We start from the raw sequence: 27944 nt of genomic DNA, 5'->3' as shown, positions 1-27944 counted from the left end.
ACGATACTTCCGTCTTCGCGGAGAACCGAAGAATATTAATTACTCGATTCGCTTTCCACGAGGAAACCTCTTCTTTCAATTACCATTCAGGCAATTAGCAATTACTGCTCCTTTAATTCGTACCTTTACCGGGGTCACGGGTCAACGACGGTACCTATTTCGTACCGATAGGAAGAGAATTTTTTTTATCCTTCCTGTTTCATTGAAGAAGAAGAAAAAAATCGACCAACCTTCTCGTTTCTTCCCAGTTACACGAGGCGTCGTAATTATCTCGAGTTCCGTGAACTCCGCGAACTTCGCTATTACGAGATTCAAATCGAATTGTAGAAACTCGACAGAATGTCGCTGCTCTGCATCTGCTGCCGACAATACTCGCCGCTCGAGCGCGAATCAACGGTAAAACGCGTCTCGCCAAGAAGCAAGTTCGCAACTTCCCGACCTCCTTATCGTATTTCAACGGATTCTTTCATCGTCCAAACTACTTCGTTGCTTTTCCCTCCAAACTACTTCCTCCCCTCTCTCTCTCTTTCACCCCGTCGCCGATCATTTTCAAATTTGGAAATCTACTAAATCAAGGATGCAACTATATAGATGGAGGATTAAAATGAAAATGACGAAAGTTTAATTGATAGTAGAAATAGGGATTGTACGTGGAAGAGTGTTTGAAGAGTGTTTAAAACGGTAATGGCAGGATAAGTATCACGCTAGAACGAATGGGTACAACGTAGAACTTTTAATCTCTATCCCTTTTACCGCAACAATTCCAGAAAAAGACGAGTCCTTGCTGGCTGTCGACTTCTCTGGCCATCGGCTACGTACACCAGCTACCGTGGATAGTTAAATTCGTTTCCATTTCGTTTCGCCCTGTTCCTCTACTCGTTCCCGTCTCGTTTCGCTTCGTTTCGTTTATTTTACCTCGATTTCATCGCGGCCGCTTTTTCGAGCTGACATTAAAAGGTGACTACGAGAGTGCGAGTCGATCGGACACTTTGATGCGAATGCAATTTTGCTCCAATTTCCGAGATACATAGAGTGCGTTTGTATCGAAGAGAGAAGAAAATTAACCGATTGCAATGAAATAATTAGTGCTGAGATATTTTTAATTATGTAAATGTGAAAAAGGTCAAAGAAGATATCTATGCTAGGCACATCATTGATCTCTCAGCAAATTAACGAATCACCACGAGATGTTTTAATAATTAGTCCGTCTATTCGAGGAGCAGGTGTTCGCTCAGTCGAAGACACGGTGTCGCGCTTCGAATTAATTAACGAAACACATTGTCCCTGCGGGTCATTCACCGGGAATATCTATAAAGCAGCTCCATGCCTCGAAGGGACTCATCGCGAAAATTGATACAGATCTCCTAGAAACCAATCGACCGGTTCATCGAGGGAAGTCTGATTAAACGATAGCGAACTGCGGTATGTACCAAGAGGGATATTCGAAGAATAGCCGTCCTCGGGGAAGAACGGAGCCGGAAATTGGGCGAGCAAGGGCAGGGTGACCGTACTCTTCGCAGTTTCCGGTTAGTCCGAAAACGAAGGAGGATCGCGACACCTTAGCGGCGTTTTCACTCGATGGTTACGCGGTAGTTACGAAAGCGTGGAAAGGAGAACGACAGAATAGAGGATAAAACGAGCCACCGACCGACGAACTAATCAGACTCGACCAATCCGAGCCGTTTCCCCGAGGAGAGGATGCTTCCTCTCAGCGGACAGGATAATTTAAACTTTCCTGCACGATGCGCCCGTGTCCGCGTATCTCGATCGGTCTACTAAACAGAATTAGATACGAGCATCAAATTCAAACGTTAACCACCTACCGAGCTCGAATGTTCTCTGCCAGTTAATCCTCGCCGTTCGCTGAATCCCGTTTTGTTCCTCTTTCGGTGCCGTACGCTTGAACCGTGAATACGTACGCGTTATATCGACGATTAAAAAGTCGTAAAGAAGAGGAAAAACTGGCTAACCAACACTATTTCGAATGCTAGACAAGATAATTTAAACTTTCACCCACCAAACGAATATCATTCGAGTTTAATTACTGGCTTGATGTCACGAAGAGATTAAGTTCGTGCGCTTGGTGCACGAGCGTATACGAACGAGCATCCTGCTGAAACGAGGATTCGCTCTGGGGACCAGTTCTGAACTCGAATCAGGATCCTTGCTACGAATGAGAAATCTGACGGTTGGATTTCATTGTTGACTTTGTTGCTTCCTTTTCGGTATTTTGTTAGAAGTGTAAGGTATGAATAGAGTGTATATAAATAAGAGAAATTGAAGAATCAATTCATCATCGATTGAACAAAATATAATATACCTATTTCTAGAATTATTTTTAACATACTTGCTTATCGACTTTTTAATGGCCTAATATTTATTTTTGAATAATAAAAATTGAATTGAATAAAAAAATAAAATAAAAAGTGTCGATTATTCGTTGCCCTTTTTCCCTACACATTGTGCACAACATGTTTTAATTCGCACATTTGTTTACAACACTCCAGATCCACCGATTCGAATTTTATCATTCACGTTCAATGATGCTGCTGCTATTTTGCCAACCCACCACTCTACTGTTCCTTTAGTTTTTCCCAAATATTTTTCATACACTGGTCTGGCACGTTCGTGTTAGCTCCGGTGTACAGAGAAAAACCACGCTATCCGCCGCGATTACATCGACTGAAAACGCAAAAAAGCGACGGATCCGGCGGCGATACGTGCATTTCAATCGAATATCGATCACCGAACTAAACCGAACGATAACGATAAATGCTTGCCTCCGTTTGCAAAACTAGCTCCATACGCGGAATATTTAGAAAGCGGTAGCGATGTTTCAATGAAATTACGTTGATCACGTAACTAACATTCGGAAAGAGAAGTAAAAAATGCAACGATGACACAGAGACCAGGGCAATTTAACTTTCACGAGGAAGTCAGGAGTGTTCCACCCGCTGACCAACTACAGGGAACAGGAAAGCTTCTGATGGAAAGCACCGCATTGGGGGTTAAAGGGAGAGACGGGTTTCGTCGACTCCTCACCGCGACTGTTTCTCAACAGAATACATTATTTCTTAATTTGATCATGGTTAAAATATACTGAGAAAAACAAATTGAACAATAAATGAAGACTGGCTAGAAAGAAATATTTACAATTAACAGTAAAATTATGCAAACTTTTAAATTTAGTTGGATGGAAATTTAAAAAAAATTAATTAATTAAATTTATCGCTGAGTTCACCAGAATTAAACTTTATAAAAATGTAAGGGATTTTTAAGAATTTATAATAAAAAATTGTTGAATAAAGAGCGTCATCCAACAATGTTATTTTAGAAAAATTTTCTTAAAAATGACCTATAATTATGCATGCTTCGTCTGGAAGAGACCTAAAGCATTAATTTGTATAGCGAATAGACTTCAACCCCTATACATTCTAGATTTCTCAGCATGAATATTTCTAATTAATTAGCATGAAAGATTCTTCAATTAACTCGGATGAAAAGAAGAATAAATTAGCTACAATTTTCAGTATCTCCCCATTTAAACCGGGCAATAAAGTTGAATTTAGAACACCTTTAACGCTGAAAATGTACGAGCGACCTATATATTTGTAACAATGGCCCGAAAAAAAGGACACGTGCATATATATAATAGCCGAATTTTCACCACGAATGTGTATATAAAATTTCGTTTCATGCGAGGTGCGATGTGTACATGAAACGCGTATGCGGGAGAAAAAAGGAATCGATTGTCTTCGTTTTAGTTTCACGCAGAATAGCTTTTACGCTTTTACACCGATGATGCTTAAATACCGTGAAATATGAATAATTTTGAAAATCGACGATTGACTGAACATTATTGCGTTCGAACCGAAATAAAAATGTAAACCTTGTGTAATTGTAATTTCTACTAGGTAAGTATCGGCACGAAACGAGTAAAAGATTTACGAGTCTGACAATCGCGCTTTAACATCTTTATTTCACTGCCATTTCAGCTTGAAATTTATCAGCGGTCTGTTCGTTTTTTTTCCCCGTGTCCTGTACAGCTACAAAATGCCCTCGTTAATCGAAAGGCTTACGTCAATTACGCTAATGAGGGCCGCGAACGAGCGCGAACAGCCAAGGATATTATTCGGGAAATTAACCTTTAAATACCCGCTCTTGGAACGTATTACAGATCCGTTTAAAAGCTCGGTTCATTCCGATTTCCCGTTTCGAACTCAATTTTGATTACTCGTTCACGAATAAACGAATTACCGTTTGAAATAAGCTACATTATTATTGCTGCGATATTTCTTTTTTCATTCGTTACACGGTGATTTTTCAACCTAATTTGCGATCAAAGCCAGCTGTTTCAGGCACATGAACGAGTTAAATTTATAATTCTTTAATCATCAAAGTAAATTAACGAAAAAAAAAAAGGAAATAGACACTCACCACCCCTCGGTGTGTCGGTGGGACCAGATCTCTGTCGTAATCCTGAAATTAGAAATTAAATATGAATTCCATTTTCTTTTATAATTAATCAAGATTTTCAAAAGAAAAAGAAAACAGGATCCTTATATATCGTCAAACATATTTTAGATAAAATTCTCGTGAATTCATTGGCTTTCAGTTTATAGTGCTGAATTTACAAATTTACTTATCCGAATTTTTCCAAAAGAAATAATATTTCGGGAACGTGGCCGTGGACGAATAACCCGCGAAGGAATATGAACGAATTTATGGCGTAGAAGATGCTGGTGCTTACACTTGACTGGGTTTACGACACGATCGCGAATCTTCCGCTATTTTAGAGCGAAGGAATTTTCACTTTGGGCAGCTGACAGCCGCTGAAGAAGAAGATGACAGGAAAAAAGGAAACAGAAATCGTAACGCGTGCTAGATTTTGTAAAGAAAAAGAATTCATAGATCATCTTAATTGGCTGTACCAATGGTCCAATAATATAGAATTCCAAAAATGGTTTTAAATTCTACGATTCCATCAAAATATTCACTTAAAAATGATAAAAATCGGCATTAAAAGTCAGGAAAAAGAAAACCACAAAAAGAGAGAAAAGAAAGCGAACGTATTCCAGCTGACTTTTCTCACTAGAATCCAGGATGTATCCTGCGTTCTTGGAACATAAACGGAAAGTTAACGTACTTACAGCCCCATCGAGGGAAGGGCACCGGTTTTATATCTTCCTCGTGCCTTTCACCCCCTTGCCGCCACTATAAGCGGCCCGTAACTTTCACATTCAAACTTTATCTATGGTAGTTTTTGAGCGCAACGTCAACTCTACACCCCGCATGCCAGCCCCGAAAACTTGCTGAATTACAAATCGAACCTGCCGTCCCTGTGCACCGGGGATAAAAGCGGCATGGATTCAACGAAACGAAAGAAAACAAGAAGACAAGAAGGAAGGACGGTGGAGTAGTTTAGGGGATGGTACAGAAAAACGGGGAGGGTATTTCAATCTCGTTCGTTGCCTCCATGCCACTCCGACGCATCGACTTCGAAAACTTTCGCTTCTCGGCTCGTCCGGCTGACTGACTTTTCCCAAGTGGTATAGAAACTGGATCCCGGCTTCAAAGATCCCACACATTTTCATCGTTTACCCACTCACACATACCGAACCTCCATTTTCTCCGTGGAAAAAGCAGAAATGGCCTTACGCTCGACAGTCTGTTTGACGAGGCGAGCCGGTAATTCTTTTTTTTTTGCTTTGTGTAACAGCAGAGAAACTTCATCCGCTCTTAATTCTGTTTATAGTGGCTCGTCAGAGCTTGAACGAGCATGATGAATTAACGAGCGTGGTCATAAATTCTTGAATTCCAACGACAAATACGGCTAAGGGTTAAGTAGTTATTTAGGTTGTTATCTCGGTTGTAAAGTGAAATCGGCCCGGTGAAATTAGAGCTCAACTGCTGGTCATTATCGTGAAAACTTCGGGTGACCATCGTTAGCGAACGATATAGGTTCAATCTTGATATGTATAGAAATTTATATTATTTGAAGATTAATTTTCAGAAGATTAATAATGGTGCTTAATTTTTTTTGAAACGTTGATAAATAGACTGGACTTCATACGTGCCATTTCGCTATCGATTTTCGATCGACTGGAGAAAACAATAATTACTTTGGACGAGATCGTTTCGCCAGTATTTTATTTCGATTGGATCGGGACCAACAGGCTGTACGCTCGTTACGAAGCTGATCGTTGCCGGCGTATAGAAGGTATAAAACTGCAGGAAAGTCGAGCCGAACGACGCGTATTTATCATGGAGGGCTCGCAATAACCGGTACATCGTAAAGTTATTGTTATATAATAAAGCCCGGGTATCTTTTCAGAGAGCTCCTTAACGACGTTACTCGACGAACAATTGCGCGAGGCTCGCGTTAACCGTGGAGTCGTAAAAGTCGTGAAACACGGGGGCACGATTTGGTAGCGCAACTGCTGTGAAAAACGGGAACACCCTCGCCATCGAGGACATATATGAGGACAGTCGATGGTTGTCGGGTTCTATAGGTGAGTGCAGCTCGGCTGCCAGCTTCTTAGATCCCGAACGACAATATGTATCGCACGTATGTATGGAAGGGTTGTAAGTTCAACAGGGAGGGAAGCGGGAAGCGAGAAAGATAAGAGGAACGTGGGTAGACTCTCTACTCCACGCTACCGATAAGAGATCACACCTAACTTAACCTCGTTCTTGCTCTACGACGAACGACCGACTGCCACCACCCACCCCCATCGTCGACAAGGGTGCTTTCTCAAGTTGAACTACTTTCTTCCTTCTGATATCAAGGAACCCTTTTCTTTTTTTAAACAATAACCTCAACTTTCATTGATTATTTTAGGCGCTCTTTTATCGAAGGTGTACTACTATAGATTTTTTACCCTCATTCATCACTGATAAGATCTGTTAGCAATGAAACTTTAAGAACTCTTGAAATTTTAAAACCCTATCGATTGACATATGTAATTAATTAAAACAACATTTGCAATAAACGTTCGAAACATACACTTTGATTCATTCACCATTTTTACCCCGTGGCTGTGCCGTAAAAAAAACAATTCTGTTTGCGTCCCATTTTATATCGTTCCAGGTTAGCGAGAAAATTTCAATCGAGCCAGGAAACTGAACGCACGTTCACGCGGTCTCGAAACGATAAAATGAAAGCGAGGCGAGATGGTGAAAAGAATAAACGACCTAATTCATCGTCGAAATGGTACAGTAGATGATTTCATTGAAATAGCCGTTCCTATTTAGGTATATTTCGCTGTAATTACGGGTTAATCCGTTTCACGACAAATTTGCTTAACCGCGATAGGCCGCGAATTCACGAGTCGCGGAAGGGTTGAAACGAGCAGCGGGTGATCGTTCCATTCGATTCCATTACATTCGTATCGAACGTAATTTACAAAGCGAACGAATTCCTGACCGTTTCAAATCGCGGAAACATCGCTGCGACCATTTTTGTCGTAACATATTTAAAGCGTATGTGCAAAAAGGCACCGGATCCCTTTTGAAAACGTTGTTACAGCAAGATAGGAAAGCGTAGAGGGGCGAATGGAAAGCTAAAAAAAAAAGAAGGTAAAAAATAATACAAAACGATCGGTGCACGCTGTTGGCACAGACTCCATGCACGTTTCAAACCCGTGCACCTATATACAGGGTGTCTCGAAGGTTTGCAAACTAAGTTAACATGTTCCATAAAAATAAAAATAAAATGTCATGTAATAAAAAATTTACAAATACTGTATTAAAAAATTGTAACAAAAGTATGAAATAAAATATGTCCATTTGTAATGTCTAAGATGCTTAATTATTTTATAATCATTAAAGAATTTATCCACAATTTTTATAGAAAATTTTTTACTTATTTTTAACTGTAAAATACAGCAAGAAAGTTTATATGATAACTTGTGGAACACCCTGTATGTACGTACATGTATGTGTATAGATTATCTAAATGGATCGTTTCTATGCATGCTACCACAATCCTTTTTTCCCGTCGTTCTTTTAGCTTGTTGCGTTTAATGACGACGTTACCCGCGGTTTCAGACCTGGCCATTGCTCCAACAATTTACGGCAAACGTTTATCTAAGATAATTGTTCGAGCAACGTCTGCTCGAGTGTGCATTCGTATCTAGGCGAATGAGCTTCAGCTCGACGTTGTTCGTTCAGATAATAATTATTTATTGCAACGACACTGTACAACCTTTGTTTGGATGGGTTATTCGAGCCGAACCCTCGGATAAATTCCCTTCGATGGAATAATTCATTTACCTAAGGATTATTCATCGGGGGTGATAAACTGTTTTATACGCGAGCAACGCTTCATTATGGGATAAATTATAATTGAAAAGGAACTTTTGGATATCATTATGAAGTATTTAAATTAGGATGAATCTAAAATTATTTAAATATATATTACATTTTAACTAATCTCATTGGTCACTGTCATCGAAACGCTTTCTAAAAGAAAACACCTGTTAAAAAGCACAATTGAAAGTTTCCTTTAAGAAAGAAGCTATTTATCACCCCGTATCTGGTACATCGGAAACCCTCCAATGGACTTAGGACATCCACATCCAATTTATCACGATTTCGCCATCGCGGTATCATCGATAACAAGAAACTCGAGTTATCGCGAAGAAATCAATTCTCCGCTTTAAAGGAAATTTCACTAGATATGCGTGCGGAATTTCGATGATACCATTTCCGTGACTATCGTGACGAGACAAATTGTATACAGATAGAAAGTTAAAATCTCAGATTCTCCAGGAACATCGCGCAGTGTTTTAAAATTAAAACATAAGATAGCAAAATGAACATGAAAAAATAACTAATGATTAGCAGTTGGAAAAAATATGAAAAAATATCATCTCGATAATAGAATGGGCGAAGTAGTCCCGTTTTACGTGCTCGTGAGAAGAGGAACAAACGTACGCCAGTGTATTCAGCAATTTTCCACGACCTCGCAGTAGCAACGGCCGTGCATACTCGTTCGGCTGCAATAGCGAGGCGTCTGCTTGCTGAAAATACGAAAATTCATTCGAAATTCCCATGACGCGTTGCAGTGTGCGAAATGTTTTCGAGCGTGGCGATGGCCCGGCTAAATCGACTTGGCCGCGCACACGCTGGCTAACTGCTGCGCGAAATGGAACCAAACGAGCGAGTTGCGGCTAAATAAGGAAAAAAAAAGTAGAGGAAACGATCGGAAAAGGCGAGGGAAACGGGAAACGACTAGGAGAAAAAAGCGAACCAAGATGCGGCGGAAGAGAACGAGATAGCTACATTCGAGCTAATCGTGTCGACGCGCAAACCATTTCGTTGGAAACCTCCTTATCGTTGTACACACCGGTGATAACCTTTTATACAAGAAAATTGCCCTGACGGTAAATCGACGAAAAATTTCCCGACTACCGATTAGAAGAAAATTTCAATCATAAATGAATTATAAATAAAATTTCAATTTTGTTTTATCTCCAACTCCGACTGACTGTGTTTTTTAAATCGTTTTACAGCTTGAAACCGACTTGCAAGATAGCCCACATTTTCTTGTAATAAAACGATTACAGCTCGTGAAATTTCGATCGAACAGTTCGCATTATCTGACGGTGATTCGGTTCGAACGATCAGTTCCGATCGACCGGTCGCGTTTTAATCCTACCCATGGAAAAATGTCACGCGAATAGAAGCGATAAATTTTTCCTTAAACTCGGACCGTGGTCCCTGCCGTTTCGTCGAGATTTCCCGCATACGGTTCACGAAGCAGGACACACGTGTATCAGGAGATTAAATTTCAGTTTAACGATTTACTATCGCGAGCAAGGCGTGGCTGGACGTTCGAAATCCCGCTTCCTGGAATACTTATGAAAAGTCTGCGCGCTCTTGCATATTCATTAGCAGTAATATCCGCGAGCGTGCTTTGTTTTAAGCGTCGATTTAATTTTTCGGAACCAACCTCCGTGTGCGACGGAATCCGCCTCTCGTGGCTATGTTCCCTACCGAATGAACATTGTTTCACCAATACGAATATCAATCGTGTCATGTTTGAAGTGTAGATTGTATTTATCACACCGAATGTCCGCTCTATTTTATATAATTTCCTCTCCTCAGTGGAATGAAATTTTTATAAAAAAAAAAATAATAAACAATTCTAATTCAAAGAACTTCAAAAATCGTAAATCGTTTTGAAAGAAATAGAAACGCTTTTGAGCTCTATATTTCTACAATTTCCCAGTAATCAATTTCCCAGCGGCACGTCCGTTGAACCGCGTGGAGCACGGTCAACGATAAACAAAAAAGGTGGAACGATTCGCTAGCATCCGGTCCGCAAAAGGAAAGGGAGAAATCGAAGAGCTGAAAAGTCATGTCGGCGATAACTGCGTTACATGTTCGATCGGAAAAACACTCGGACGAAAAGGGTTGGAAAGCAGCCTGTCGGCTAGCTGGCAACGTTTTCCTATATTCCATTTCTCTTTCTTTTTTTTTTTCATTTCGAAAACAGCGACCGTTGGTTACGATTCCGCGACGGGTTCTACTTACAGGGCAAATGTCAAATCGTTACGCGAAACTTTACCGCTGCAACAGGATTACCCAGAAGCAGCCCTCTCGCCCCGGACCGAACAAGTCGAAAGCTGTGCTAGACGAGCGGAATATAAATGAGGGAAACCCGAAGACGAACTGGATCGATCGCGTGCACGTGATAAGGCGGGGCGAGGACGCAACTAGACAGCTTCCTTCGAGCTTCCTCAAGCTCGTCGAACACGTGCGGCACATTTCAAACAGCGATTTTGATATCGGGGATCTTCCTCAAAATTCGATACGACTCGTCTATCTTCTCTTATTCTCTGGCCTAGATGTATGTTACGGTAAAGGGTGGAGGACTCGATCGAGCCCGCAACATTATCGAGGACATCGGAGATTCCTTCGACGATCCTCCTTTCAGCCATCAATTTTTGGTCGCTGGTGTATTCATCAAGGTGCTTTCCCGAGACGCGAGATCTGTCCGGAATGAGAACGTTTGCAATCGATGCAACTTTCGAACACCACGTAAGAAGAAAACGGAAGAGGGAAATAGAAGGGGGTAAATCGAGGAAGGATTAATATCACGCATCGTTTAGAACGTATTTTCTACGAGCAAATGAAACGAGTTTCGGTCCCGTATCCGTTACGTTTGACCTATCTTCTCTCACCAGTGAATTTCTTTTTTCCACCCTTCTTATTTCGCCATACGGTCTCTGCTAGAACTGCGAACAAAGAAACGCCGCAATATCGTACGTGATTTAAGAAAAGTTTCCCCTCCCCCTTCCGGGATTGTTTGTGTTATAACCCCTTGGAGAGGTTCCAGATGAGGCCGTCAGATAAGAATTTTGTTCGCGGTTGCCCGCGGTCCGTTGTCACGGGCCAATATCCAGGACGAACGAAAGACAAAGACTGAAATCACAGCGTCGATAGCAAAGAAAACAATGGGAATAATTGAACGAATCTCTCCCGGGGGATAATAAATGAACTGAAAACTATCGGGACCGAGGTTCCTAGCAACGCGTCAATGTGCCGTGAAAAGGATATACCTTCGCCGATAACGAAACGGCTCGAAATTCTGATAAGAATTTATATTTTAAAAAGACGGATTTCATTTTTGGAGAATCCAACCTTAAGCTGTGAATTAAAAAATGATAAAGAAATTGTTTCTCCATTTGCAAAAAATTAAAACCTTCCAATTATATCGAATCGTTGATTATTAATCGTTCATCCATTATTCTAAAGCAAAGAAGAAAAAAAATGAAAGACGATCGCGTTGAAAATTTTAAGATGACAGCCGTCAACGGTGTAACAGTAAGTAATCAGCGAACAGCATTAATAGGTATCCCCTTAATTAATGATTCGAATCTCATTTATCATTACCGCTAGGTCGTTGAAACGCGGAGCTGACTCGCATTATAGCGTTACTTCGCCCCATTCTATCTTCTCCTTCTACTTCTTCTTCGACTATATACACTCTTCTTCGCCATCCTTCATCCAGCTTCGCCTTTCTTTAATTAAATAACTTCAAGACACTATCCGTTACTTCATCTAGCCACTCGAACGTTCCGTCCGCCAGCAGCAGTCTACTTTTCAGGACTGAACACGAGATGCCCATTAAGGTGAATTCGCGGAATTCGATATTTCCGATATCCGATTGCTTATCCCTCCTAAAACCGCTGTTTCCTATCCTTGATTCTCGCGAGGAACAGCTACCAAGCATTTCCGCTTTCATTCGTGGAAAATGGAGAAAACACACGAGCTTTCCTTTAGCTCGAAGGGAACGTTGGTCGATTGGAAAGCAACCGATTCGTTGATATTTCAACGAGATACATAGATGGGCATAACTACGATAGATTGATGCATCGGTCGATGCGCTCGGTTCGACAAAACAGCACATTTGACAGAAGAGATTCCAACGATTTCTCGCAGTTTTTCAGCTTGTTATTTATTGCGACGCCAGTTGCTCGCCCTTCTATCTACTACTGCACCGCGATGTCCTCGATATTCCGGAAAGGAGATTTGGAATCACGATGAAACTTGACGGATGAGAAGAAGGAAGGAAGAAACGAAGGGTGAATCGAGACGAAGGGGAAGCCCATTGTCGGTATATCGCCGGAGCTGTCTTGTCAGCCCATCCATTATTCAAGTCGCGCGACTTACGGCCTGCCACACCAAACCACACACGATTCCTCATTAATTCTTCTTATTTGTTTGTTTAACCCCTTGCCCTATAATGCCGAGATACACTCTTGAAACTGTTTACAGTTCAAACGTGAGAAATTTCCCTCCTCTGTGTAGCAAGTGGAATTTTAACCCTTTGATTGATGGACCATTTGTGTATGAAAAATTGCAGTAAATGAAGTCAGAAAAAGAGATTGTAATCGTATCAATTTGTCCTTTTGTTTTACAAATGTCGAGATACCGAAACAGTTGCAACGTTTCTTAAAGTTCCATAATGTATAGAGTGTTTTAAATTTCAAAAAACTGTGCATCGTTAGAGAGCCCAGCTACTAGGTTTATGCTAATCGATCGATCATTTGTTTTCCTACAGTATATTCTTATTCTTGTAGAACTTTCTTGTAGTACCATTTTTATCCGTTGACTATCAGGGTGCGGTCAAAATGGCACACCCTGTTCCTTCGAGCCACCGTGCCTCATTAATCATACCAGTCATCCACTTGAATTTTTATGTACTCTGTCGTTGAACTTTGAGAGCGTAGCGTAATACGTTGAATGATCAATGAGCATTAAGCGAAATCGATCGCACTTAAATAATTTCCTCCCCTCGATTTTCGAATTCACGTTCTTAATAAATTTAATGAACTCACTTTTAAAGCTTCAAAATTTAATGTATCAAAAAATAATAAAAATGATCTTTTCCTCTAATAAAAATACACTTTCGAGTGCAAGACGTTGGATACTTAAAAAAAAAGGGAATAAGACGGTGCAATCAGTGTTTCTTTCGAAAGCCGAAGCTTAGACTAATCGTTTTCCAATTGATTTGACCCAATTGCTTGGCAGTATCGCAGCCGATACTGATCAAAGTCGCCCAAATAAAACGAAACTAACTCACGTCCATACAAGAACCACGAAATAGTAGCATCGATCGCTTGTTTTTATCTAACGAGATGAGATCGTCGTGTTCGATAGCCAGCAGGGTAGATTTTCCCAAGAAAAAAGGGGCTCACCGGTTACTATAATGTTATGCACGTTGCTTAAATTAAATTTTTCCAAATAAATGCTTAGGAGCCTCCTTATCTTCCAACACCATTTTCCCTAGGGAAGTCTAGTTTTTCCCTATCTCCCGTTTATTTATCGTCTCGACGAGCCTTTAAATGCTCGCTAATTCGTAGCACGCTATCGGCCACGCGCGACCCGCTGAAGACTTAATCTCTACGATCTACTTGCTTCTCGCGAGCTAACGTAAGACGTGCACGACAGCGGAGTAATTAAGAGGATGGATGGAAGAAGGGGGGGAATTGCGAACAATGGATGATATAGTTTCAACAGGGATAAGAAACCGGTATCATTTATTAATTGCAACTCTCCTGAAGCATTAACGAAGCAAATGCGCCAGCTGCGCTCGGTAATTTATCGAACACGCAGCCGTACACACAGCGGGGCTTTTTCACTCGTTACGTCACACAAGCCGACGGATTTCGAATAACCCACGGAGCCGGAAGTGTGTACCAGGCCTTGGCTGAATCGGCGCCTCGGTGTAACTAGAATATGATATCCTCGCGGGTTCTCGTTTCGAATGCCGGTCGCGCGGAAATTCACGTGATCCGCGGTCCTCCGCATCGATGCGGACGGCTCGAAATTTCGATTGCGGTCGTGGAACTCGATGTTCAGCTCGTATCAACCGGCGATCATTGATTCAGAACCGGCTACACATCGTCCCTATGCCCGTGCGGTTCTGAAAGCTTCGGACCTTTTGAAAATTTCCAGCTGCTATTTAGTTTCGGTAAACTAAACAGCCGATGTTTATGCGTTCGCGACCGATGAAAATACACGAAACGCGTGTGCTATATCTAGAACGTTGATGTAACATGTTTAATTTACAATAAATATAAAATCTATAATTAGAAGAAAAAGAGAAGCACTGATTAACTAAGGTAGAAATGCGAATCCATCACGATTTCCGTTCTAAATATCGTTAGAAAAGGGGTTGATCGCGTTACTTATGTTTTTCCCGGATTTCTTATCCGCAGCCGGTTTCCCTGCACGTTGACGATATATCAAACGCAAAAAGTTCGTGACAAGCTGAAAGGGGAATCGCATTTCCGTCGACAATAGCGCACCGAACGCGATTCATTTCTCCATCAATATGATTGGATAGCTGATCCTGATGGATGATCAACATCCGTCACGCTGCTCGACCGGCTATCCTTGATTCTCTTTACGCCTGGTCGACGAAGAAATGCAAATTTGTCAATGATACGACACCGAAAGATTCTTCTGGCCCGTTGTACCCCGAAAGCGGTCTCCGTGACAAAAAGTAAATTCACCAACGGATCGCCTCGCGTTTCGTTAAGTGGCTCGGAATTCAATTTAAAATGTAATTTATTTCGTTCATTACGGAACGAACGATAATCCGGAAACGAGGCGATGGAGATTTACAATCCTCAAGAGAAATTAACGTGATATTGATTCGCGATTTTATGGTGGCGATTACAAGGCATACAATTGTCATTTAGATGAAGCTAATGATAAAAATTGAAAACAATGATTCAGTTCAAAATATAAAAACGGACTTGGGGTTGTATCATTTTTTTTGCCCTAAGATTTAATTATTAAATTAATTTTTGTTTAAACCTAATTTAGAAAAACTACGAAGTAGATTAATCACAGTGTTAAGAGTCCTTAAGACACTCTTCAACATGTACGTAATTCACGGACGGAAATTTCTTAATTAACCCTTACTAATTGTCGACGCTTCAACCAATCTCTCGTCATTTTTTCACCGAGATAATTAACCCTCCTATCGATCTAGCTAGTTCGACGAAGAAGCCCGAGAAAAGAGCAATACTTAACACCTTTGGAATATGCATGACTAGTCGACCGCCTGCTTAAGACTTTAAATATGTTGACTCTAAGTTGTCACGCTGCTACTTCTGCGTCGCCGGCGTAAGCTCAACTCGCAGGGGGCAAATATAAACGAGACACCAAGTGCACAGGTCAAAGGTGAAATGGCAAGGGAGAGAGGAGGGTATGTATAGGGGTGGCAGGAGGGTTGAGACAGAACGTTACTTCGTTACGAGTTACGTCATAGCTTGCGTAACACAGCTAATCGCTTCCAGGTTTACGCGCTTATTACGAGGGTAGAGCAGGCCGCTGTGAGGGTGAATCGATGTAAAGCTCGGACTACGCCAGCCGATAAATCAGTTCACTAAATTGAAGCGCGTGTTACGTAAAATATCGGCGACAGGGTCGAACGGGTAATCCAGGCGAGCTTTTATTGACGAACGAATCGATACGTTGCTCGCTGCTGAAATCGGTTACCGATCGTTTCTGATGAAAAATTTTACATGATCGTCTTCGTGGAACGAGACCTCATAGAATACTGACAAGAGTTGTAAAACAAATTACTTATAATTCCCAGAATAAAATTGAATACATCCCACCCATTTTTCATCATTTTTATTAAACGTCAAAGGTAATTCACAGCACGATCAACAATATCTCTCCATTTCAAGCGTAGCGATTCAATTAAATTATATTTTTATAAGTTCACAAAAGCTTTCGGGCAAAATACCATCGCGCTCCACTTCCCTCGATTCCACGAAAAGTTAATCCTTTTACTACTAATTGTAGAGACGACCATAGTCATTCGATCTCGAAAAAGCAGCAGCTTAGAGAAGAGTTGCAACGCAACAGGCTCCAAGGTTGCAGCCGATTAGCGACAAGTGGACGAAAGGGGGGGAAAAAGATAAAAGGCGGAAAGATAAGCGTCGTTATTATCCGCGAAGCTAACCCTTTGAGTTCACGCGATTACCAGTGAACATCCTCTCGCAGGATCCGGCAGGCTTACTCGCGATAATGGCTCGTCGTAACGATATTTCACGTGCGACCCTATATCAAGCGAAACTGCATATGCAAGTACGCGATCGTAGATAACGAGCGGCAGCTTTGTCCGGGTCCTGTCACGTGTGCGGCTTGATTTTGAGAAGCGTGTGAACGCCGGAAATTACGCCGACCCGCTTGTGTACGCGACGTCGATCTCCTGGGACTGATAAGCCGTTTTTCGCGAGACCGCTTTCAATCTGAATTACAGACAAGTCGGTATCGATCGTTCGCCGCCAAGTTGGCCCGCGAATCTACCAGTATACGTATATATATATATACGATTCCGCCACGTAAACGGCACACCAGTTAACCCAGTTTCATTAAATTTCACGCCTGTCATCACGAACTAATCAACCTCGTCAAACGGTTCGCGCAACGTGTACGATTCCGAACGAGTGAATCGAACTTTGAAACGTTTCAATTGTACTTCCGAATTTTTATATTCGTCAAATAATTTCAATTCTGAGTGTATCATTCTGTCTAGAGTTATCGCGAGATAATTCGTTATTTCTGCAAAAATATGATAATTGCAAATGAAAGATGATCAACGGAAGAGCTGACGAATTAATTCGCGCAATTATAAGGCTGAATGCTGGATTCCTGATAAAAAGCTTTGAACGAATACTGTAATCACTGTTGTAGATAATATAACAGTGTGACATAATGGAGAATTTATAATGGATTCTGCAGGGGAGTTTTACAAATTTCTGTGAAATTATAAACAACACACAGCACGAAAAGGTATCGATCAATTACTCTTCATCATTTACCTGCAAATGTTTTCAAAAGTAATGCGGTGATCCATCAGAGAAGAAAATCGTGACAAAATATTCCGTAAACATAATTTTAACTTCTTTATGTTTCCAATGGATTCTCTATGATATTATAAAGACGAAAGCTTTTCCCGTACAGAATGGAGTATCAACCGCTTTGAAGTTATTTTCCTAACGAAATAGATATTCTCTGTTACGTTTACCTTGTTCCATTATTTTTTTCTCAAAATTATTATTTCACTATACTCCTGTCGACATAAAACGATTTTCATAACGCGTGCAATCAAATTATGCACGAAGTACGTGTACAAAGAGCGACGTTAAAATCTTCTTAACGTATCGCATTATCCTTTCATAAAAACTCTTTCCTTTGTCGCTTTAAAAATATGTACATAATGAGTTACCATTTTAAATCACAAACCTGTCGATTCTTTCACTTTATATATAAAAAAAAAAGAAGGTAAAATTAAAAGACTAGTAGATCCCATAAAATATACGGTCATCAGAGTTAAGCACCCTGTTATCTTCCCTTCCATTCCATCGGCCTGATCCTTGAACAGTATCAGTCGTAACAAAGTCGTCGATTAAGCGCGAAAAGGTAACAAATTTCGCAATAGAGGAAGAATGTGGTGTTCCTTGGTTGGAGAGTCGAAACACATAGTGGCGCAGCTTGTTGTTGCGAAAATGGCTTAAGCCGGCGTTAATTAAGGGAGGCTTTAGCTGCTACTGACTATAATCATCCGCGGCAGGCGTTGCCATGGTGACTACAGGACGCGTAGGAAATGGCAGCAGGATGAGAAAACGAATAAACCCCCAGAAAAGGAGTACCACCATGTAACTTGTTTTTACCCTGCCTCGGAGACTGTCGGTCATTTGTTAGTCGCTTCCGTCTTTTGCTTCGACTTCCTTTAGCAGACCACGCGAATGAAAGTCGTTCAAGATAATTACTGATAAACGTATTAAAATCAAGAAATTCAATCTGAAGAGTTGTAATACTGTTTGAGATCAGGGTAGTACTTAATTACTCCAGTATTAAAATGTTTAAAAAATATATATCCTCGGCGCCCAGCCACTGCTAAGGACCCATGTCATACCCAAAACCACCCTAAGCTCCCAAGTGATATGTTGCCATATAAAAAATAAACACAGTTGATTTACGAGCATGGATGAGCAATGTTATCCATGTAAATCTCGAAGTCTTATTAGGGAAAAAGAAAATGGAACTCCTGCAACAGACGTCAAGTTTAAATGCAATTTAATGCTCCGGGCATTGGGATTCATCTGAACAATTGTAATCCAACATGGAAATTTACCTGCGACATGGGAAGAGTTGACAACAAACAAATCCTATTACAGTGTAAGGCGAGTTTTACACGGTACTTGAATTGATGCTGTTTCAGAATATCAGAACGCTGAATCGCAAAACACACCGTTCATAAAATAAGACGTTATAACGTTGTCGCGTACGAGTAACCCGATTACCACTGGAATACGAACTCGTAAAGCGACTTCTCACTAGTAAACGCAAGCAATTAATTGAAACAGCTCAAGTCCGAAGTTACGATTATGTTCGGTGAATGTCTCTCAATCGAGTCCCCTTTAGATCGAAGTCCGAATTGGTAGAACTTCTGTCGTTACCTATTTAATTACTGAGTTACCACTTCGCTTAAGCGCTAACGTAAACTCTCGCACAGGGAACTATAGCATGGGAAATATTCCATCGCTCGAATATTAAACACGATATCACTTTTACCTCTTTCATTGTTACTGTTATATACCTACAAAGTGTGGTTCAAGGAAATTAACTGCACTTGGTTCGGATTTGTCGCACTTAAGTGTGATTTGATATTACAAGGCAAGGGGTTAAAAAGCCCAGCTGAGCTTTCGTACCCAGGTGCAACTTTTACCACCGGAATAAAATGAAACTGTTACTTGAGATTTCTATATACCCTTTCTACGATTCTATTATACACTTTCTATGATTAAAGGATTAAAAAAATATTATTTCTTAAAACATCAGTTGCGGTCATTCATTTTCAGGAATTTCAGAATGATTTCTGACGGAGAAACAGAAAGATAAAGTTATCCAATTTTTGCAGCGTCGCAAACAGACTCATCTCCGCATGCAAATAACGCGATCGAGCTGGCGGAGAACTCGTTCTGGATCGGAGCGAAATAATTGAGCATCGGTTGACATTATCGGCTGACTGGTGGAATGGAGAAGATCGAATAGAGGATGGTTACACGAAGGGAAGCCGATTAATGCAAATGTCTAACCTATTGTGGTGTATGGCATAGGCCGAACTAACCGGGTAGAATGATCGGCACAGCGGGGTCAGGGGTGAACCAGAGTTGCCAGGATAGAGGTAGACGATGAACGCAAACAAGACAGAGAGAAACTCGCTGGTGGTTCGTACGAAAGGGGGGTCGGAGACTAGAGAGGGTCTATTCTGAATTACCCTGGACCAAACCGGACCTGCTCTACGACGGCTCGACCGCAACGCTTCAATTTAGAATGCTAATCAGCCAACCCACCCCCCTTTGCCACCCTCTTCTCTCTCCCACCCCCCTGTACCGACAGTTTAATGTCTATACGTGTATCTATCCCTTAATCCGCCGGTTTTCCAGTCGGCGACGGAAACTACCTTCCAACCGTAAGCCAACGGCAGTATGTCAGTGTCTAACGCTCAAGACCTACTCTCATCGTCGAGGGATTCCACGCGACGATGTTCTTCGAGGCTAGAGAGACGAAGCTAGGATACGAAGCTCGGAGTGAGGGGGGTGGTTAGATAGAGAGAAATCCTTGCATCGTCGAGGATGCACCGTGTGCGAGCTTCCTTTGATCCTGTGACGGAAGGACGAGTACCATCGAGCATCGTCTCGAGGACCATTCGGTTACGGCCGAGTTCCTACGGATTCGATCCGTCGAAGCACAAAAAGATGTTTGGGAATGACAGCGATGCGCCTCGCGTGTCTGACGATTTCCTTTCGTTTCCCTACAAGAATCCTGCATAAACGTTTTGGTCGGGATCAAAAATTTCTTCCAGACTTCTCTGCTATCTACCGAGGTTCTCGGTAGAATAAGTATTTTTTGACTGGGATATTTCAATCGGCGCTGTTTTCGTTAACCTTTCATTTCTTCCGGTGAATGGACGAGAGGAATGTCAAAGGGTTATCTAATGGAAGCCGGCGAGGAGAGTTTGTTCTAGCGCGAGGCAAACATCACGGTTAATTCGCGAACATCCGATCGTTTATTTAGTTCTCGAGACAGAAATATCCGCGGACTCGTATCAAGATAATTGAATCGTAAGGATTCACCGTTCGCAGGAAAGTTTCGAAGAGCCGTCTGACACTGGATCTCGCGATTCTACCGCAGAACGAGAAGCGTAAAAGCCGAAATATAGAAATCCGTACAATTAATTCTATCTCCTTAATGGGAATCGTTTCTCCTGTTCCTCTTTCCTACCTTCTTTCTTTACCCTATCCTCCTCGCTCGCGAACGCCAAGAGACGTCTTCATGCTTTTAAGTGTTCCCATTCGAGGAACGTCGAGCGGGAAAGACGGAATTTCAATTAAACATTTATCCGTCGGAAAAGTCTGTGCCGTCTGCTTGCGTAACTTCGGCCTCCCGTTCAGACTTCCGAGCTACTGAATCATTTATTGATTGCATCGATAGATAACGCCGTTACGCGGGGCTACATCTTTCGTAATTGGTGGACTCGTTAATTATATCTGATAACTACGATTTCGCTTCCGAGATCACTCGGAAAGATTTTCCACCGGCAAACAACGCGGCCATCGTACGGATGCGACAACAACAAAGCGAATAATTAATGCAACGAACGCAACCCCTTGTTCTGGTCTAATTTGCATTTACAAGACAGGCACACAGGTGTAACGCGTATCAACACTTTGATTAACAAAGTCGTCGTCAAAGCGCAGAACGGGTCGCACAAAAGAATACGATTAATTAAGGACAGGCTGGAGCGCGTATACGAGTTTCATAAAAATCCACGACCGCTTTGATTAAGCCCCGGGTACACGACATTCGATCATACACGCGGCGAATAACGAGGTAATTTACGATTTTGTCGAAACGTTTACGGCGTCCCGGAATGGAACGAACGCGAATATACCGCGACCGCGAAAGCTCGATGCACGCTCGCTGAGCTCCACGATATTATACGTAACGAGTAACGAACGAGTTCGACTGGTTGCATAATACGTAATATCGTCCAGCGAATATCACGGACCGCAGCCGCGGGCGAAAAACAATGGAGCACCGCGAAAAATCCTTGCGATAGCTTTTCACGGTGACTCCAAGTTATCTCTCGTTGCAAGCAGCCAGAACGTAACCAAAAATTTGATTAACTCGTCTTGATAATTTGATGGCTGGGTGGGAAAAAGAAATGTTATTACATTTAACGTCCTTCGTGATATCATTAAAATACGAACGTGTATAAAATTCAATCAACTGGAAAACGCGATAAATGAGAGAATTTCAAAGAATAATCTTCGAATTGAATTATCCCGCGAACAAAGTCAGATACGAAACAAATGTATTCCCTGTTTTCGATTCATTTTCTGATACCGAATCACGCTTATACGGTACATATTGCGGGCTACTCTGTACGTTAAATGATAAAAGCGATCCTTTTATGACGACAGGTTTGGCCGTTGTTCGGAATCACGGCTGATAAAGGAACAAAGGTGGTAATTGAAAAATTTCATTGGTCCATAACATCGCAAATAACATCCCCCGTATCAGCGCATTCGTCGATCCGAGTCGGTGTATCGGCGCGTTTTCGAAACGGGAAACATCAGCAGCTGGACGGAATAAAATCAACCTGTCCACGTGGAAAGTATGCGTGGGCATACGCTGAATCGGCTTGTAATTAAAATTTAATCGCACGAGGTCGGTCTAGCTGGCAGTAGCTAACGCGCTTGTTGCGCGACCGTGCGCAATTTGCACAATCGACAGGTGGCGATGACTATTTCAAATCTACCGACGTGAACTAACGGTGATTGCAAACATGGTCACGTTCTTCCCTCTGGCTATATATCAATCCAGAAAGACGTGCTAATCACGACCCGTCCTCGTTCGCGACAACCGTGTGATCCCGTCGCTCTTCCGGCTTCCAATTTTCATTCAAATGCACCAGCTGTGCTTCGCGCTCGCCTCGTACAGCCGAATAAAGCTTAATATTTTGACGTTCCTACCAGCGAAACGCGACGGAATGTGTCCGCGAAACTACCACCGTTAAGCTGACAGGTAATACGTATTCCGTCCTCTTTGATTAAATCGAAAGGAATCGTTCCCGGACCTTTCTTCTCATTCAATTTTTTCATCCCTCCGTCGTCCTTCTCTGCTCGTATTACCGTTCAAAAACAACTGTAACCACGACCAGTGAACCGCGCATTGAAATCCATTAATGGTCTTTCTGTGTCGGGTGAAAGAAAAACCGAAGGAGTGACCAGCTTCATGGTCCCAACAGAATGACCTCTTTGTTCCAATTCCTTTTTGTATCGGATACTCGTTTACGATCTATATATACATATATTTTCTTTTTCGTTCGAAGGAAGAAAACATCAGAGCAATCGACGCGAATCAGTGTGACAGAAGGGTGCAGGAAAATCGAGTACGAAGTAGCTGACGTGCATGAATTACGAGAATACGTATTCAAAGCCAGTGCCTGGCTCGACATGACCGGTCCGCTTCGAAATTCAGAAATTCACGAGCCGCACGCTATCGGCCCTATCTCCTCTCTCTCTCTCACTCTTTCGGGTTACGCGGACTCTGTATGCTCGTGGTTCCCACTTCCGTTCCCCCTTTTGCTACGGACACATTTGATATACGGGGTCGGTGTATGCATCACACGGCGGCGTAGGGACGTATATAGATTAGCAAAGGTGCGAGAGAAGCACAATAGAGTGTAATCAACGCCGAGTGCGGCGCGGCGCGGTGCTGTCCGCGTTAATATTAAATCGCGGCTCCTGTGGTTGTCTCGAGTGCTTATCTCGCATCTTCCTCCGCCCCTTCGTCATATAGTTGCCGACATCGCTGGCTGTTGATACCCACTCGAGCTACCCTAAACTCGCCCTATCGTCTACCTATACCTTTCAGTTTCCTTTCTCTCTCACTCCCGCTAACCAGCACGAGAAATCTTCGATATTGCACGTTTGGGACACACCGAGAGCCCAGAACCCCTCGCTCCCCGTATGATTTCGCCATCGATTCTCTCCTCCCTGTCCCTTATTTCTACCCCTTCCGAGAGACGACCCCCCAACCTTCCCAGCTTCCATCTTCTCCCAAGAGTCATGACGCTGTGACACCGCTCCGATATCATCTCGAACCTCTGCTCGCAGATTATCTAAACCGCTTGCCATCCAAAGAGGATAATCGTGACGAGGTTAACGGAGTCCACGCGGATAACGTTCGCCGTTGAAGCGATTCTTTATTTCTGCATCAATTTTTATTATTCGAAAATTTTTCCATAACTATTCGCCAGTGCGGTGACGACGAAAGCATCGAAAGTTCCTGTTTCAAGCGTATTTCATGAATCGAACAGACAGAACGCGAATAAATTCAATGAACACGATGGACAAATAGGTGTTCGAGAAACTATTCCACTCTTTAACTACAGTTTCCAGCATAGCAAACTGAACTTTTATAGTTCCCTTCTCTGGAATACCATTACGCGGAACAGTTCTTTCAGAGACTTTATGGAGCCTCAAACGACGACGATTACTAAATGGGGATCGTAAAATTTTCACGGGAAAATCGTAAGGTGACTCGAGTTGAAATATAAATTCTAATTTAACCTTCCAAGGTCTTAATTCTTCGTATATTTTGTCAGAGGGGTGAAATTCAGATGTCCGATGATCAAATTGGATTTACAATGAAAGAATAAAATTCTACTCGACAATCATGAATCTTAATTTGTCCAATAACACCCTGATATTATACAATTATTATCTCCCCTCGAAGAGATACGGCTGTTTCCATAAAACTCGCCAAGCGAATCGAATGAATCTGTCGGTGCTATCGGTATTCATCCCTGGCTGTTCGTAAGTTGAAACTCTCGCGTTATCTCGGATAGTTACAGTTTTCGTTATCACTGAAGATAGCTAGCGTCGTTAAGGCGACGAAGATGATTCTGTCATAGCTAGGTAGGGGAACGAAATTTAATTTCTCCTGATACGCCCTCGAGTCCTTTCGTAAGCATTCGAAATATCTTCGCTCGATGTGGCTCACTCGTGATGCATATCAAATAATAAAGACCCATCCAGCTTGGTTGTCTGGAATCCCAATTTCCGAATATTTAATCGAACCTTCCTTCGCGACGAATAATTCCTTTTAACTAAACGTACGATCGTTGTAATTGCATTTGTAAGACCCAACGAGTAAGATAAATTCTGCTTTTATTTGAAATAAAATCAAGCAATTTAAAATTCAAAGGGTGACAGTAGAAGCATCTTCGAATTTTACTTCTTCTAAGCTCGTCTACCCATTGATTTCCCTCGGTCTCGGGAAATGCAAACATCTACAGAATGCAACTCGATGCACCGAGGATGCAGCTAGAATCGGAAGTCAAGATTTCTTTTTTCGTTTCTCCTACGTACATATACAGAGGATGGGTTTCCCTATCCAGAAGTAATATCAAAGTTCAAAGCAACGTGGCCGAATTACTAGACGAACACCTAGTCTTATTCTACCCTTTCCCATCCGAACGCGATATCGGTCTACACGTGCTGTCGCTACTGTCTTTTAATACCCATCCGGGCGTTTTTCCCTTTCTTCTTCGCCTCTAAACATTTCATCTACATACGTGACAATAGCTACGAGAAGAAAAGTCGAAACTGTTCCCCACTGATTAAAATACTCGCTCTGAAAGATACTTTATAATTGCGCCTTAATTGCGACACGTGAGATCCGTGAAAAACAAAAGAAGTTTCTTGCATTTACATTCTTAAAAATATGGCACATCAAAAAAAGGAACTCAAAATTATAAAAGTCGTGCATTCCATGAATTGTTAAGGAACGCATTAACGTTGTTGATACCAGTTGACACGTAATTCGTTTCCTGATGAAATTCCCAAGAATAATCCCTGAACAGGCCCATTTCAGGCTCGCGTGTGGTCCTACCGCGCTCTGGGATTTCGTTCAGCATCGAATTTCGTTTTTGAACGCTTACCAACCAGTCGGGATTCGACGATTCTCAGTCAAGAGCGTTTTGGTGTTCTCGTCACGCTTTAAGCCTGTGCCTTATCGCCATAAATCCATGTGGCAAATGGCCGAGAAGCGTTTCGAATAGAGATTTCTTTCATATGTTTTTCCTACCGACCCATTTTACAAAGATAATCTCCGGAGATTTCTTTCGAACAGGTCTAAACAAAAGCCTCTTTCTAATATTAGATTTAAAAAAGAAAAGACCATCTACATAATTACGGAACTAATCTAACCAAAACGTAATTAAAATATAATAACTGGTGAGACAGTAATCGCAATTCCTATCAAATAACCAATCCTTGCGACCCTTATTGGAATACATAATAGTACAGAGATGGAGGGTTGATAATAACCCTCAGTAGTGTTCGCAAATGGATCCCTAGAGAAGCCAGTTGAAATCCAATTGTTTCTCACCCGACATAGATATTCGATATTTCTTTCCTAAATACCGCAGGCTCGCCGGAAACGGATAAAAGGAACAATCTGTTCCAGTAAATTCGGCAACTTCGATGGAACTTTCTTGAAGCGAACAAACCCACCTTACAGCTTACAAATACGCAAAGCAGCTGCAAGGAACTTTGGCCAACGCGGCGAAACAAACTAACATGCTGACTGAACATTAGAAACTCAACCGAGCAATCAACATTTCCTGGATACTCTTACAACTACGACGATTAATGCACGCATTCGGGGAATTTACCATATACAGATGTAGCCGCGAACGTAATCGCGTTAATTCGTCTGGCGAATGTAACTCATCCCGGGAGAGTGCATTTCCACGCACGACATTCAATTACGCTCGCTTCCCGTCTACCGATCGACGTTGCGTAAATTTCTATAAATTAGAAGACACTAAATTCTGTCTACCATCCGTTAGATACCGTGAAATCTTCAAAGACCCTCGAATTTTTTATCACGTTCAAAAGCCTTCTTATACTCTCAGCTTTTTTTAAAGATGAAACTACGTCCACCTGACTAAAGAACTTCGAGGCATAATGCCTCCAAAGCTATTCGAGAGGGGAAGGGTCACGATTCATGAAACAGTCGGTGAACCATAAACAAGGATTAGTGACATATGGATACCATAGGACCGACCGATGCACGCATTTCTGTCAGTGACAGCGTGAAGTACAGACAAAATTATTGGATAGAACCGCCCACGATATTATAAAGGGACGATATTCACTGTTATATATCACCAGAGTTTATCACCTTCTATCGCACTTTCAGCCACTCGAAATTTTCATTTCGAAAATCTCACAATCATCCATTAGAAATCAAATGGCGTTCGTTCTTCCACGAGTTAGCAGGTTGCTTAAAAATCAATCAATTCCATTCCCAAATTTCCATGGTGTTGAACGGGAGAAGCCATTTAATCTTTGGCTAACTTTTGAAAGCTTTTCACCACTCGTCGAGTCTCATTAGACAGTCTGCATTAAATTCGAAATCCAAAAGGCGTCATTCCAGCTGGAAACTCGGGCTCCCTTTCTGGGTAAACTTTGATGTGGCTTTGTAAGCGTGCCAATAGAAGGGCGAAAGAGAAAAAAAAAGAAAAACTGCACGCTGTGTAAGTGGGTACACGTGCAGCGTCGCAGTTTCCTTGGACAGGATAAGGAGTCCGGCTCGAAACGAGAGAAACGACTCAGAACTTTATCAAAGAAGTACGTGATCCTTGCGCTTAACGACCATCCACGTCTTTGTACGAAACGTGGCTGTTCTAGCAGGCGACGAGAACCTACGGATAGGGTTTACGTGGACAGGGATTTCTCAAATTGGTTTTGTTAGAACCCGGATCACCTTCCTTTCCATCGACGGACTTTCGCACAAACCTGTCGTCCGACCGAGGAGAAACTCTGAAATACATGCTTCCTGCACAATCGATACCTTGAATCCGTAATCTTTTTTTCAAACGAAGAAATATGACCGAGAAAGTGAGATTTCCATGTATGGTAATCGTTTCGCATCGAAATTTACAAGCGAACAAATTTTTCACCCTCGTATCGAACGCAAACTGAACATCTGTATTCTACCGTTCACATACGGTAATCCCTGTGTATCAGTGATCGTGAAAATTTTCCACGGTGCAACAATGAAAGCCACGGTCGGGGTAGAATGTGGGAAAAGCAAGGTTGGCAGGGCTCGTGTACCAAACCGACGAGTGTAACAAGAAGTACAACGAATGTCGCTCGCCGCTAATAACTCCGGCGTTGCAGAGCCCACGAAAAGGCCGCTTTCGAGCCGCGGGATATTTTGGCTCGTGACTGCGACCAACCCCGAAATTACTACCGGCGCTGATCGTTCCTCCTATCCACAGGGCTGTTTCAAAGCACACAACACCACCGTGACCAGGTACC

General features: G+C 42.0%; 1 protein-coding gene across 12 annotated transcripts in view; it reads right to left on the bottom strand.

Annotated features, from left to right (window-relative positions):
* tei (irregular chiasm C-roughest protein teiresias) overlaps window positions 1-27944 on the bottom strand; it is a 222391-nt gene that overhangs the window by 155560 nt on the left and 38887 nt on the right. For all 12 annotated transcript variants that reach the window (XR_004580613.2, XR_004580614.2, XM_034317550.2 and 9 more), the window contains one exon: window positions 4438-4479. Coding sequence is in view for 10 of the 12 variants with exons in the window: in XM_034317550.2 (XP_034173441.2) it covers window positions 4438-4479 (42 nt within the window). In the remaining 2 variants the exon portion in view is untranslated. The remainder of the gene's footprint in view (window positions 1-4437; window positions 4480-27944) is intronic.

This window comes from Osmia lignaria, chromosome 16, assembly GCF_051020975.1.
Source record: "Osmia lignaria lignaria isolate PbOS001 chromosome 16, iyOsmLign1, whole genome shotgun sequence".
NCBI classification, from domain to species: domain Eukaryota; kingdom Metazoa; phylum Arthropoda; class Insecta; order Hymenoptera; family Megachilidae; genus Osmia; species Osmia lignaria.
This window is presented reverse-complemented; position numbering and strand designations above follow the sequence as displayed.